General features: G+C 41.5%; 1 protein-coding gene across 1 annotated transcript in view; it reads right to left on the bottom strand.

Moving 5' to 3' along the window:
* The window catches only part of Ift74 (intraflagellar transport 74), a 64,065-nt gene extending 54,174 nt beyond the window's left edge, over positions 1-9,891 (bottom strand). Inside the window, exons 1-6 of the mRNA XM_070008243.1 lie at positions 9,731-9,891; positions 6,817-6,953; positions 3,816-3,951; positions 2,652-2,700; positions 1,039-1,137; positions 822-882 (exon numbers count right to left, since the gene is read on the bottom strand). Of these exons, the coding sequence (XP_069864344.1) occupies positions 822-882; positions 1,039-1,137; positions 2,652-2,700; positions 3,816-3,951; positions 6,817-6,936 (465 nt within the window). The 5' untranslated portion in view covers positions 6,937-6,953; positions 9,731-9,891. The remainder of the gene's footprint in view (positions 1-821; positions 883-1,038; positions 1,138-2,651; positions 2,701-3,815; positions 3,952-6,816; positions 6,954-9,730) is intronic.
* Positions 9,892-12,974: the final 3,083 nt, after the last annotated feature.

Below are 12,974 nucleotides of genomic sequence, written 5' to 3'. Positions count from 1 at the left end.
AAGTGGGCCCCATGTATTTTTTTAAAAATGGGTCAGGTGCCAATGACTCATGCCTGTAATCTTAGCTACTCAGGAGGCTGGGATCTTCAGCCAGCCTGGGCAGCAAAAGCCATAAGATTCTAATCCCTGATTAACCACGCAAAAGCAGAAGTGGAGCTAACGCTTCAGGCCTTGAGCAGAAAAATTTCAGGGACAGTGCCCAGGCCCTGAGTTCAAGCCCTAGTCCCTCCCTCTCCCACAACTCCCCCACTACCACAGGAAAAAAAATGGAATAATACACATCAATCTACTAAGGCAAGGTATTTCTGGTGAGAGAAAGGAGTATGACAAGAACAGGGGCATCTTGCCAAGTGCCAGTGGCTCACTCCTGTAATCCTAGCTGCTCAGGAGGCTGAGATTTGCAGACCATAGTTTAAGGCCAGCCTGGGCAGGAAAGTCCATGAAACTCTTATCTCCAATTAACCACCAGAAAACTGGAAGTAAGGAAGTGCAAGTCAAGTGGTAAGAACTAAGAATCTCTGGGATATTGCTCAGGCCCAGATTTCAAGCCCAATGACCAGCAAGAAAAATAAAAGGGACATCTTATTATCTATACTTTTTATAGTGTCAATCTTTCACAGTAACTATATATCCTTAAATTATTTGGTATTTAAAGTATGTATTTTAAATGGCAAAAAAATACAAATATTCAAAGGAAATTCTCTAAGAAAATAACAGATTGGTAGAAAAGGAAGAAAGAGGTGAGACTGTATGTAACTGTAACCCCTCTGTATATGACCTTTACAATAACAATTTTAAAAGTATATTAAAAGAGCAAATACCATGTTGTAGTCTGCTAGTTGTCCTTGAAACTCTTTGATTTCAACAGCTAACGTCTCTGCCCTGCAAGCATGGAATACATTTAGAAATAAAGAGATGAACATTATGAAGAACTATAAATTCAGTATTATATGTACAGAATATTGAGTATTGAGTTAATAATTATTTAATGATAAATTTAAAAAAGATTATATATATTTTAACTGTAAAATTACTTACCTCTTTTCATATGACAAATATACTGAATTTTCTTGATTGTACATTTCTATTTCCTTCTGAAGTTTATTAATTTCAGTTGTAAGTTCACTTATTTTACTTCTAATTGAAGGGAGAAAAAGAAAGTCAGTAGTACTTCTAAGGCAGAAGACTCCTTTTCTAGCTAAACAAAACATACATTTCATAAATGTTAACAATGACACAAATGGATTTGTGAAATTCATTTTTAAAAGAGAAAAGTTTCAATGATTTATTTGACTAAGAATGAGGAATATCCCATCCTATTCTACTCAACTGATGAGAAAGTGACATAGATTCTCTAATCACTGAAGTGAAGTAGGACTAAGAAACAACAAAAAAAGACAAAATTTAATGGAAATAAGAGAGAGAGACAATACAGATAATGAGGCAAGTTAGGAAGACATCTATCTGAGCAGGCAAAAGAGAGATGAGTAACATAAACTGTTTTTTTTTTTTTTTTGGTGCCAGTCACCAGACTGGAACTCAGGGCTTGAATACTGTCCCTGAGCTTTTCTTCTCAAGACTTGCACTCTATCACTTGAGCTACAGCTTCACTTGTGGCCACTTTGGTGGTTAACTGGACATCAGAGTCTCATGGGTTTTCCTGCCTGGGCAGCTTTGAACCACAATCTTCCCTCACATCTCAGCCACTTGAGTAGTTAGAATTACAGATGTGAGACGTCAGCATCCATCAACAAAAACTTCTTAATTTACTGCGGTACACTTAAAGACATACAACAAAGCTTATGAATTAGTTAAAACTGGGCCGTTTACAGCAAATGATGAAATACATATTTATGCAGAACTCTGTACTGATTAAGGTGTCATAAATAAATACACAGATATCTTTCTTTTCTTATCATTAGATTAAAAAAAGTTAACCTTAAATGTGTTATGGTCTGACAGTTTATGTCACCTTCCAAATTAATTTTGAAACTGAATTCCCCAATTCAAGAGTGTTAACAGGTGGAACCTGTAAGAGTAATAATTAGGCCATGAAGATTCTGCCCTTGTGGACAGGATTAGTGCTAGAGGAAGTTTGGTAGACCTCTTCTGTCCTGTAAGGACACCAAGATGATTCCATCCATAAGAAACAAATCCTCACCTTCTAGTACCTCAACAGAGGGTTTCTCAACCTCCAAAACTATGAGAAATAAGTTTTTATGATGTTAACCAGTCGCAGGTATTTTGTTGTAGCACAGATGAATACAAAATACGGTTCTCATACATATAAAAACCTTAGCTACTCAGGAAGCTGTACCTGGAAGATCTCAGTTCAAAGCCAGATGTGGCAGAAAAAAGTCTGCAAAATTCTTGTCTCCAATTACCCTGCAAAATGCTGGGCCTGAGGTGTGGCTCAAATGGGAAAGTGCCAACCATGAGCAAGAAAGAGTGAGAGTGGGCCCTGCGTCCAAGTCCTGGTAATGGCACAAAAAAAAATTTCAATCTAATTATATTATTACAGTACATCTATACTGCATTATCACCAAGTTAAACAGAAATTGTTAGGATATAAAGGAGTTCTTAAAATACCTAACTACTATAGTAAGTACCATATTCATGATTCTGCATAGAGAGATGTTTACTTAACGTACCTAAGAAGTCCAAGATAATAAGATTTGTCTAAAATTTGTCTCTGGGGACCTAAAAGAAAATTTGTGAATGTTAGTGTTTCATTTCAAAATGCAACTAAACTAGCAAATCTAAAGCACAGTCAAAGATTATATGCCAACATTCTCAAAATTTGCAGGATGATCCCAATACATCTAGGACAATTTCTGAAATGGAAATCTTAATTTTCTTAGGATTGTTACATAAAGAATGCTGAATTAGCCAGGCATTGTGGCTCATGCCTGTCATCCTAGCAACTCAAGAGGCTGAGATCTGAGATCTGTAACTACTTTGTACATCAATGTTAAAACAACAACAAAACACATAAAAAAAAAAAAAACTGGAGGCTGGGAAGGTGGCTCAGTGGTAGAGCACTTCCTTGCATGCATGAGAGGCCCTGGGTTGGATTCCTCAGCACCACATAAGCAGGAAAAAAAGCTGGAAGTGGTGCTATAGCTCAAGTGGTAGAGTGCTAGCCTTGAGCTGAAGAGTTGAGGGACAGCGCCCAGGCCCAGAGTTCAGGCCCCACGACCAGACCCTCCCCCCCCCCCCCCCGAAAAAAAAAGAACTGGAAATGGAGCTGTGGTTCCAGATCTAGAATCTGAGATCTATCCAGCCAGGGCAGGATAGACCATGAGACTCCAAGTAATTACCAAAGAAGCTGCAAGTGGAGCTGTGGTACAAGTGGTAGGTAGAGTGCCTAGCCCTGACCACAAAAGCTCAGGGACAGCACCCAGGCTCTAACTTTGAACCTCAGGACTGGCGCGTGCACCAGAAAAAATAGCATTTTGATTCACTTCTCATAAATATAGACACTTTAACATCTTTAACAGACAACCTTTCCATCTTTAAATGGAAATAAAAAATTCAGAATATTTTTATACAATTCCAGAAATCTAATGTTCAATCCTGGGCTTTTCTTCAAATTATTTCAGATTTCTTCATATGATAACAAAGCTCCTTGATGAGAAAAATGAATAACAAAATAGCTCATATGTAGATATAACTTTTTAGTTACAATGTATTTTCACATGCATTCTGTTACAACTTTAGCAAAGAATAAGAACAAGATGCTGTATTTCTCATTTAGTAGTGTGGTACTATAGTAATTTTGTACAAAATGCATTTATCTTCATAAAATAAGATACCTTTCATCCCAGTTTTCATTCCACTCAAACCTTGTTGAGTTACAGGCCGATCAGCAACTTTGATTTGAGATGACAAAACTCCACCAGTCCCTAGAGTGCCACCACGAGAACCAGGTCTTGCTGTTCCAGGTGGCAACTAAATGATAAGCAAGATTATACATTCATTAAACTGGAAAAAACCCACAAATATTGTGCCTCCACTACAAACAGGCTGGAAAGATAACTTCTTTAAAAATTAAAATTCTACACAATTTGTAAAATATTCCTTACATTTTTATTTTTATTCTTTTTTTATTGTGAAAATACTGTACAGAGGGGTTACAATTACATGGGCAAGATAATGAGTACATTTCTTATCAAGCATTGTAGCCTCCTCCTTTGTTTCCCCTTCCCATCCCTTCCCATCCTCCCTCCATCCCCCCACCTAATCCTCCCCTGCCGCGCCCGACCCCCCCCCCCATCAAAGTTGTAAAGTTTGATTTCAACATAGCGACTTGTACATCTCATTGTTGCAATGGGTCCCACCTGTATCCCTATTTAAATGATTTGTTTTTTTCCCTTTCCTTCCACAATCCTTACATTTTTAGTATCAGAAATATTTAATACTATGATTCAATAAATAATTTTAACATTTAAAATTCTATGAATATTAAACAACATATTGAATTAAAAGTTTAAATCTACTTGTAGTTGTTATTTACAATATCTTCAAACTGCACAATAACTAACAGTGCCAGTCATGGGGCTTGAACTCAGGGCCTTAGCACTGTTTGTGAGCATTTTTGCCTAAGGTTAGTGCTCTACTCCTTGAGCCACAGCTCCATTTCCAGGTTTTTAAAATTTGTTTTGTTGTTGTTATAAAGGTGATGTACAAAGGAGTTACAGTTACATAAGTCAGGTAAAGAGTACATTTCTTTTTGGACAATTTCACTCCTTCCCTCACTCTCTCCCAGTTTTTCCCTCCTATGGTGGTGCACAAGCTGTAGAGTTTATTTTCAACATAGTATCTAGTGAGAGCAACTGCTATTTGTTCACCCTCTGTCCCACCATTTCTGTGGCCCCATTACATTCCCAAAGACAGATAAATAAACCAACAAGACAAAAAGAAAACAAAAACTAAGACAAAAACCTTGTTTTCCACTTCCTGAAGTTTATTTCTTTTTCTTTTCTTTTTTTTTTTTTTTTTTTTGGTTGGTCCTGGGGCTTGAACTCTGGGCCTGGGTGCTATCCCAAGCTCTTCAGCTGAAGGCTAGCATTCTACCACTGAACCACAGTGCCACTTCCGGTTTTCTGAGTGGTTTATTGGAGGTAAGAGTCTCATGGACTTTCCTGCCTGGGCTGGCTTTAAGCCAACCTCCTGAGTAGCTAGGATTACAGGCATGAGCCACCGGCACCCAGCTTCTGAAGTTCATTTTGATATATATTATTTATATACATTTCCAGGTTTGGGGAGTTTTTGTAGCTCATTGGAGATGAGAATCTCACAGACTTTCCTGCCTGGACTGGCTTTGAACTGATATATCTCAGATCTTAGCCTCCGGATTAGCTAGGATTACAGGTGTAAGCCATCAACTCCTGGCTCACTTTTGGTGTTTTTTTTTTTAATTTTATTTTTATTGTTATAATAAAGGTGATATACAGGAGGGGTTACAATTATATAAGTAAGGTAAAGAGTATATTTCTTTTTTTTCACTTTTTTTTTATTGTGAAAATACCGTACAGAGGGATTACAATTACATGGGCAAGCTAATGAGAACATTTCTTATCAAGCATTGTTGCCTCCTCCTTTGTTTCCCCTTCCCATCCCTTTCCATCTAAGAGTACATTTCTTTTTAGACAATGTCACCCTTTTCTCACTTTTGTGTTTTTAAAAGTGGAGGATATCAAAAAGCAGAAATGTGCCCTGATATGACAACACACATCTATATTTTCAGCACTTGGAAAGCTAGGGCAAGAGGATTGATATTTTGAGGCCATTCTGGACCTTATCTCAAAAGTAACTGCTTTTTTCTACACAATGATATAGTTGGGGGTTTTTGGGTTTTTTTGGCCATCCATGGGGCTTGAACTCTGGTCCTGGGTGCTGTCCTTCAGCTCTTCAGCTCAAAGCAAGTGCTCTACCACCTGAGCCACAGCGCTACTTCCGATTTTCTAGTAGTTTACTGAAGATAAGAATCTCACAGCCGGGCGCTGGTGGCTCACGCCTGTAATCCTAGCTACTCAGGAGGCTGAGATCTGAGGATCGAGGTTCAAAGCTAGCCTGGGCAGGAGAGACCACGAGACTCCTATCTCCAATAAACCACCAGAAAACCGGAAGTGGCGCTGTAGCTCAAGTGGTAGAGCGCTCGCCTTGAGCTGAAGAGCTGAGGGACAGCGCCCAGGCCCAGAGTTCAAGCCCCACGACCGACCAAAAAAAAAGAATCTCATAGATTTTCCTGCAGGCTGGCTCTGAACTTCGATCATCAGATCTCAGCCTCCTGAGTACGTAGGATTATAGGCATGGGCCACCAGCATCCAGCTATAATTAATTTTATACAGTGTTTCCAGCATTAGTATAATTATATATTATCTTTAAAATTGGTAAAATGTTAATTACTTGAGTAATTATTATTACAGTTTTAATAGTAACAACAGGTACCATCTTACAATAGTGTCTCCCAAAGCTATTTTAAAAAATAGCCACTCATGGGCTGGGAAGGCGGCTCAGTGGTACAGCGCTTGCCTTGCATGCCTGAGGCCCTAGGTTCGATTCCTCAGTACCACATAAGCAAAAAGAAAAAAGCCGGAAGTGGTGCTGTGGCTCAAGTGGTAGAGCGCTAGCGTTGAGCTGAAGAGCCCAGGCCCAGAGTTCAGGCCCCACTACCGGACCCCCCCCAAAAAAAATAGCCACTCAAACACATGTTTAAAGAGCAAAGGAACAACAAATTAGAATATTTTAGAGATTATTCTAACTTCTACTATAGTATGTGAAGAAGCATTCAACAGACTTGTTTAAACTTACTCCAGTTCCCACTCGAACATTTCCCGATGAGGGTCGAATTCCAGAAAGAGGCCTTCCCGCTAACCCAATTCCACCCCTTGAAATAGGGCGAGGTGCTGCAGATTTGTGGTTACTGGCCATGGTTTGTTTGCTTTAACCTGTTTGGAAAGAATAAAAAGTTTAATTCTCTTTTTATATCTTGTATAACAAGACACTACTGGCCCATCATACCTTTCTTTCCCTCTTACATTTAATTCAGAACTGGTGGCATGAATTCAAGTGGTACTGTACCTATCTAGCAAAAGCCAGGCCTTCAGTTTAAACTCCAGTAAAACCAAATAAATTTAAAATGATATTTAAAATTGAAATCATGATATTTCTTGTAAAATGCCATTCCAGGTACCATTACAGGAATTAACCTCCTCAAACCTGACACTAATTCATAATTATGCACTTGGCTATCACACTATTCCATCCTCATCTCCCTGTTATCCTACCAAAATACAAGTCCATTTAACTTTTTCTCCTTGGATGTTGCTCAATTAGCAAATAACTTGATCTCCTACTATTTTTTTTCTTTTTTTCTTTTTTGGCCAGTCATGGGTCTTGAACTCAGGACCTGGGCAACTGTCCCTGAGCTTCTTTTGCTCAAGGCTAGCGCTCTACCACTTGAGTCAGAGCACCACTTCTGTGTATGTGGTACTGAGTAATCGAACCTGGGGCTTCATGCATTCTATGCAAGCACTCTACCACTGAGCCACATTCCCAACCACCCCTCTACCCCGGGCTTTTTTTAAAAGCTAGAAGAGCTGGGCACTGGTGGCTCACACCTGTAATCCTAGCTATTCAGGAGGCTGAGAGCTAAGGATTGCTGTTTGAAGACAGCCTGATAGAGGAAGTCCATGAGACTCATCTCCAATTAACTATCAAAAAAAAAAAAAAAAGCCAAAAGTAGAGGTGTGGGTTCAAAGCTCAGGGACAGCATTCAAGACTCAGGACTGCTGGGCACTGGTGGCTCACGCCTGTAATCCTAGCTACTCAGGAGTCTGAGATCTGAGGATTGTAATTCAAAGCCAGACTGGGCAGGAAATTCCATCAGACTCTTATCTCCAATAAACTACCAGAAAATCGGAAGTGGTGCTGTGGCTCAAGTGGTAGCAGACTCACCTTGAACTGAAGAGCTGAGGGACAGTGCCCAGGCCCAGGGTGCAAGCCCCATGACTACCAAAATATAAAATAAAAGACTCAGGACTGGCACAAACAAACAAACAAACAAAAAAGATGAGACACAAATTCAATCATCTCGGAAGCATTCAAACATACTAACATCCATCCTGGTCTCTAATCTCAACAGCCATCCTCTCTCTCTCTCATTCTAGATTAATTTCTATTCTAATTTGCCCCTTGGATTCTATCACTTTTGGATACTATATTCTTTCCATCAATATCTATGTTTCTGTTCCTTAAACCAGGCACCAAATCTGATTGTTCAATCATTTTCTAGATTTTCCACTCAGAAATAGCATGATAACTTCACGCTGAATAAATTCATACTGAACTTAGAATCTTCCAATTCCAAGTAGCTTCCTGCCTCTATTTCTGTCTTCAACTCTGAAGACAAAGTAATAAGATTATTTTAAATGAAAAAGGGAGTTTTATGAAATGACTTTTTGGAAAGATGATTGGGCCTGTTCAAAAAAGTTTCCCTAGAAGCTAGTAAAGTCCAGCACAATCCATCCTGGTTACTCTAACACTGTTAGTTACTCACTGTTACTCTAACACCCTAACACTGTTACTCTGATAACTTTGAGAAAATGTACAATATACAGAAAGTGATTTTCTTTGCCACAGCTTCAGTGTAGTAGAAAAAGGTTAGCACTTTGACAGTCCCAGTGGGATTAAGAAAAGGGGGGGGGGGGAACTAGTAAAACATATACCAGTAACTCTACAGTTATTCGACCAAATAGGCACGGGGTAAGGAGTTAAACAATCCTTTGGTTCTATAATGATTAAAGATTAAAAGGTCTACTTCTGCCCGGTGTCTCAAGCCTGTAATCTTGGCTACTTGGGAGGCAGAGAAGTGGAGAAGACAGTTTGATACCGGCCTGTCATAAAAGTTCACCAGTCAAGTTCAACCAATGGCTAAGCATGGCGGTGGGCCTGTCATCCAGCTACAAGGAAAAACAGCAGCGTAAAATGGGTAAGCATAATGGGAAACCCAACCTTGAAAATAATCAAGGCAAAACAGGGGTGAAGGCATGACTCCAGTGTCGCAATACCTGCCTGGGAAACAAAAGACCCTGAGTTCAAACTTTAGTACCATAAACAACAACAACAAAACAACTGCATCTGACAGCCACCAGCTGTACAATCTGGACATCCTGACACATCACTCTTATCTCTGAAACGGAAGTGTGGAGCCGGGTGTAATCCTAGCTACTCAAACAGCCGAGATCCTAGGATTCCCGAGACTTCTCTGTCAATTCATTACCAAAAAGGAGCCAAAAGTGGAGCTGTGTCGCAAGCGGTGGTGCGCCAGCCTTGAGTGAAGCTGCTGAGACAGCGCTCAGGCCCTGAGTTCAAGCCCTAGTACCCTCAGGCCTGCATGCACGTGTACAGACATGCATGCATGTGGCCACGAGGCCTACGTATGACAGCGTTAGCCCTAACCCATCTGACCCCCAGGAACCTGATAACCCGGAATATCCCTCACCCCGGTGGCTCTCCTCAGAGCCATGGAGGGGAGGCGGCGGCGGCGCACCTGTGCCCCCCTCCACGGGGGCAGCCGACCCCCAAGCGGGGCGAGGGGCCCGGATGAACACCCAAGGGCCCACCGCTCCCATTTGTTTGGTTCGGGAGCGATCGGGGCCGCCGAGGTCAGATAACGGGCACGGCAAAGGAGGAAGAAGAGAGCGTCCCTGGGTTGGTTTCTCACCTCCGCGGGCGCGGAAGGAGGGTGGTCGCTAGGTACCCCACTCCCTCCCCCGGGCGCTCGAACTTCTCTGAGGCTTGGCAGGCTCCAGGAAGCCACTACCACCCTTCTGCCCAACCTGCGGGCACAGAGCCTTTCGAGGGCATCCAGGCCTCGCCACCTCCACAGAGAGACGCCGCGTATCCGGGCAACGGGGGCGGGGCTAGCAGGTCCCTGCTCCCGATTGGCCCGTACTCAGTCTCCGCTCTCGGTACCTTAAAACGGAGGGGGGAAATGCTCTCGCGAGACGCGGAGCCTCCGGGATGTTCCTAGTTGGTTTCCACCCCCCGCCCCCGATTCTTTTCGGTGAAAAGCGGGAAAAGGCAGGTTGACCAGAAAACAGCAGCGATCGGTGTGCGGCACAGCTCGGCTGTCTGGATGGTGGAGAGGAACCTGCTTGCGGGTTTTGTTCCGTCTCCGGGAACCTCGCGGCCGCCTTGGTGAGCTGCGTGTAGTTTTGTAATGAGCTCTCCATGCCTTCTTTTTACCCTCGTGTGTGAAGAAGGATGTGCCAAGTGCTCTTTAAGGAACTATTTGGCGTTAGTATGTAGCCCAGGCTACCAGTTACACAGCCCTGGGAACTGTCATCCTCTGGCCTCCGTCTCTTTAAGCGCTGGCATTGCAGTCAGATTCCACATCACCTGACTCAAAAAGAATTAGTGGGGTTGTTCCCCTCTACCCCCCCCCCGTTGAGACAGTTTACCTCAAATCCCACTTCTCTGATAAAACAGCGTTTACTTCTAACCCCCCCCCCATTCATACAGAGAGCTTAAATGGTTTGTAAAGAAATTGAGATTTTATTTTGTACATCATTCACATCCAGGAAATTCACATCCAGATTTCTCCTGCATATGCTTGCTTTCAAGGAGTTTAAAATAACACAATCCATACCAGACCTGGGGACAAACACACTGAAGAGGCTGAGGCAGGAGGACCCAGAATTGGAGGCTTGGAGGCCAGCCTGGGCTGCATAGCAAAACTGTGTCAGGTTCCCCTCCCCCCCCCCCCCCCCCGACAAATGGAAGGGAAGGGAAGAAAGAAAGCACTCCAGAATGAAATGTCCTGTGGTTTTGTTCATCCCTTAAAGTTTGTAATTTTTCATTTAATTATCTACTTTTGAGCCTTACAGTTACAGTCCTTATGGTCTGACATAGCTCCTCCTTTACTTTTCTAGCCTTTCTATAGGAAATCAAAATGATGAACACAAGCTTTCCCAGATTTCCTTATACTCTGCTTGTTAGACATCTCACTCTAATTGTGTGACATACTCCCCAGCCACAGAGGTGAAACCGAGGAAGGACTTCAGGGAGTCTGTAAGTGAGGGTGATAGCCATAGCTGCCACATCCAGTTTAAGACTTCAGAGGTCTTTCAGCAACAACCAAGTCCAGCATCAGTGTGTTGGTGCAAGGATGTTGTCTAGAGGAGAACCTCTAGCCTCTTTCTTCAGCATCCTGTGAGCCACTTGGTGGTCATTAGCTATATTCATTTTCTGTTTTAAAATCATCCACAGATAGTTTCAGTTTTTCAATTAAGAACTGACAGAAGCAGCGCTTGATGGCATAAGCTTGTAAATCCTGAATTTAAAATGCTGAAACAGGAGTGATTTGAAAAACTTTAGCACCTGGATCTAGTCCTTTATCTTGATGGTCTCGAAAAATGAGTCCACAGACACAGAAGATTTATTGACCAAAAAAAAAAAAAGCCCAGTGAGAGCGTAAAACCCTGAGTTCAAGCACCCCCCCCCCACACACACTTTGGATGATAAACTTTGGCACATTAAAACTCAAGCAGATCAGCTCCAAGTCTGAAGGTTGTCGAAGTGGATGCAAGAGCAAAACAAACAATGTATTGTACTTGCCACAATAGCAAATTCCCACTGTCTACTGCTCAGGAAGCCCAAGCAAGGAGGAGTGCTTGGTTCAAGAGTTTGAGGTCAGCCTAAACAATATAGCAAAACCTCATCTCAGGAGAAAAAAGCTAAAAAATTATTTGGAGTCGGCACCAATGGTTCATGACTGTAATCCTAGCTACTCAGGAGGCTGAGATCTGAGGATCATGGTTCAAAGGTAGTCCAGACAGGAAAGTCCATGAGAATCTTCAATTAACCACCAAAAACCAGAAATGAAGCTGTGGCTCAAGTGGTAGAACATTAGCCTTAAGCAAAAAGCTCAGCAACAATGCCTAGGCCAAGTTCCAGGAACAGCATATACAAAGAAAATTATATGGCTAAAATTTGAGCAGTCGCCTTACTTGTAATGTTCTGGATGGAAAGTTAAAGACAATAAAACTAGTGGCTAGTTGGCCACTAGTAACTGACTGCATTATTTTCCTTATAGAAGAACCCAGGTCATTAGAGCTCAGTCTAATGACCTCCATTTCTTTATTTTAATACACTACATATCACCCCTACTGTAACTTCCAATTATATATATATATATGTATGTATATATATACATCCTTATTTACTTTTGTTTGTAAAAGAGACACTTAAACATGTTCAGAACTGTATTTTAGTTCAAAAACTAACCAGGATGCTTTCAGTTACATGTTTTAAAAAGAAAGTTTTCCTTTTCTTACTCTCCTCTCTCTCCCCATTTCCATTTCCCAATGTTTGAAAATTCAAGAAGGATGTCTGTATAGCTCTGGGAAAGGTCACCATAGTCATCCCTTTATCTTGCTGATCTCAGGAGTGAAGGAACATTCTGCACAGCAAGGAATACAGTACATCAAGTAATAAACAGGGCCTCTGGCCACCAAACAATTGGAAGTCATGTCTCAGTATATATAACCAGAAGCCCACACCAGAGAGCTTTCATCAAAAAGCCCTTCACTTTCCCCAGGGAAGACTGTTCCCTTCTTATTTTGCCTGACAAAACTAACAAGCCTTTATTTTCTTTTGTCTAGTACCCTGCTCTCATTATTTGTCAATTAGCACTGAGTTCAATGGACCCAATTTCTGGTATCATGTTATCAAAGACAAAGGTGGAATTTGATATAAGATTTTAATACATTGCAGAGGGAAGAGTGAAGTAGGAACTGAAATCTACATTGATTTGAACAGAGATACCATAAAAGTTAAAAGTATACACAGGTGATGGTGTTTTAAAAGAAACATGGGAAAAAATAAACATGGGAGTAAAGGCAAGCAGATGCTCAGTAGAATCAGGGTCTCCAGGGTGACCTTGAACTCACTACATAGTCCAAGCT

This window comes from Dipodomys merriami, unplaced genomic scaffold (assembly GCF_024711535.1).
Source record: "Dipodomys merriami isolate MVZ:Mamm:240054 unplaced genomic scaffold, mDipMer1.0.p SCAF_11, whole genome shotgun sequence".
Taxonomy (NCBI): Eukaryota; Metazoa; Chordata; class Mammalia; order Rodentia; family Heteromyidae; genus Dipodomys; species Dipodomys merriami.
Note: the sequence above shows the minus strand (reverse complement) of the source record. Positions and strands in the feature narration are given on the sequence as shown.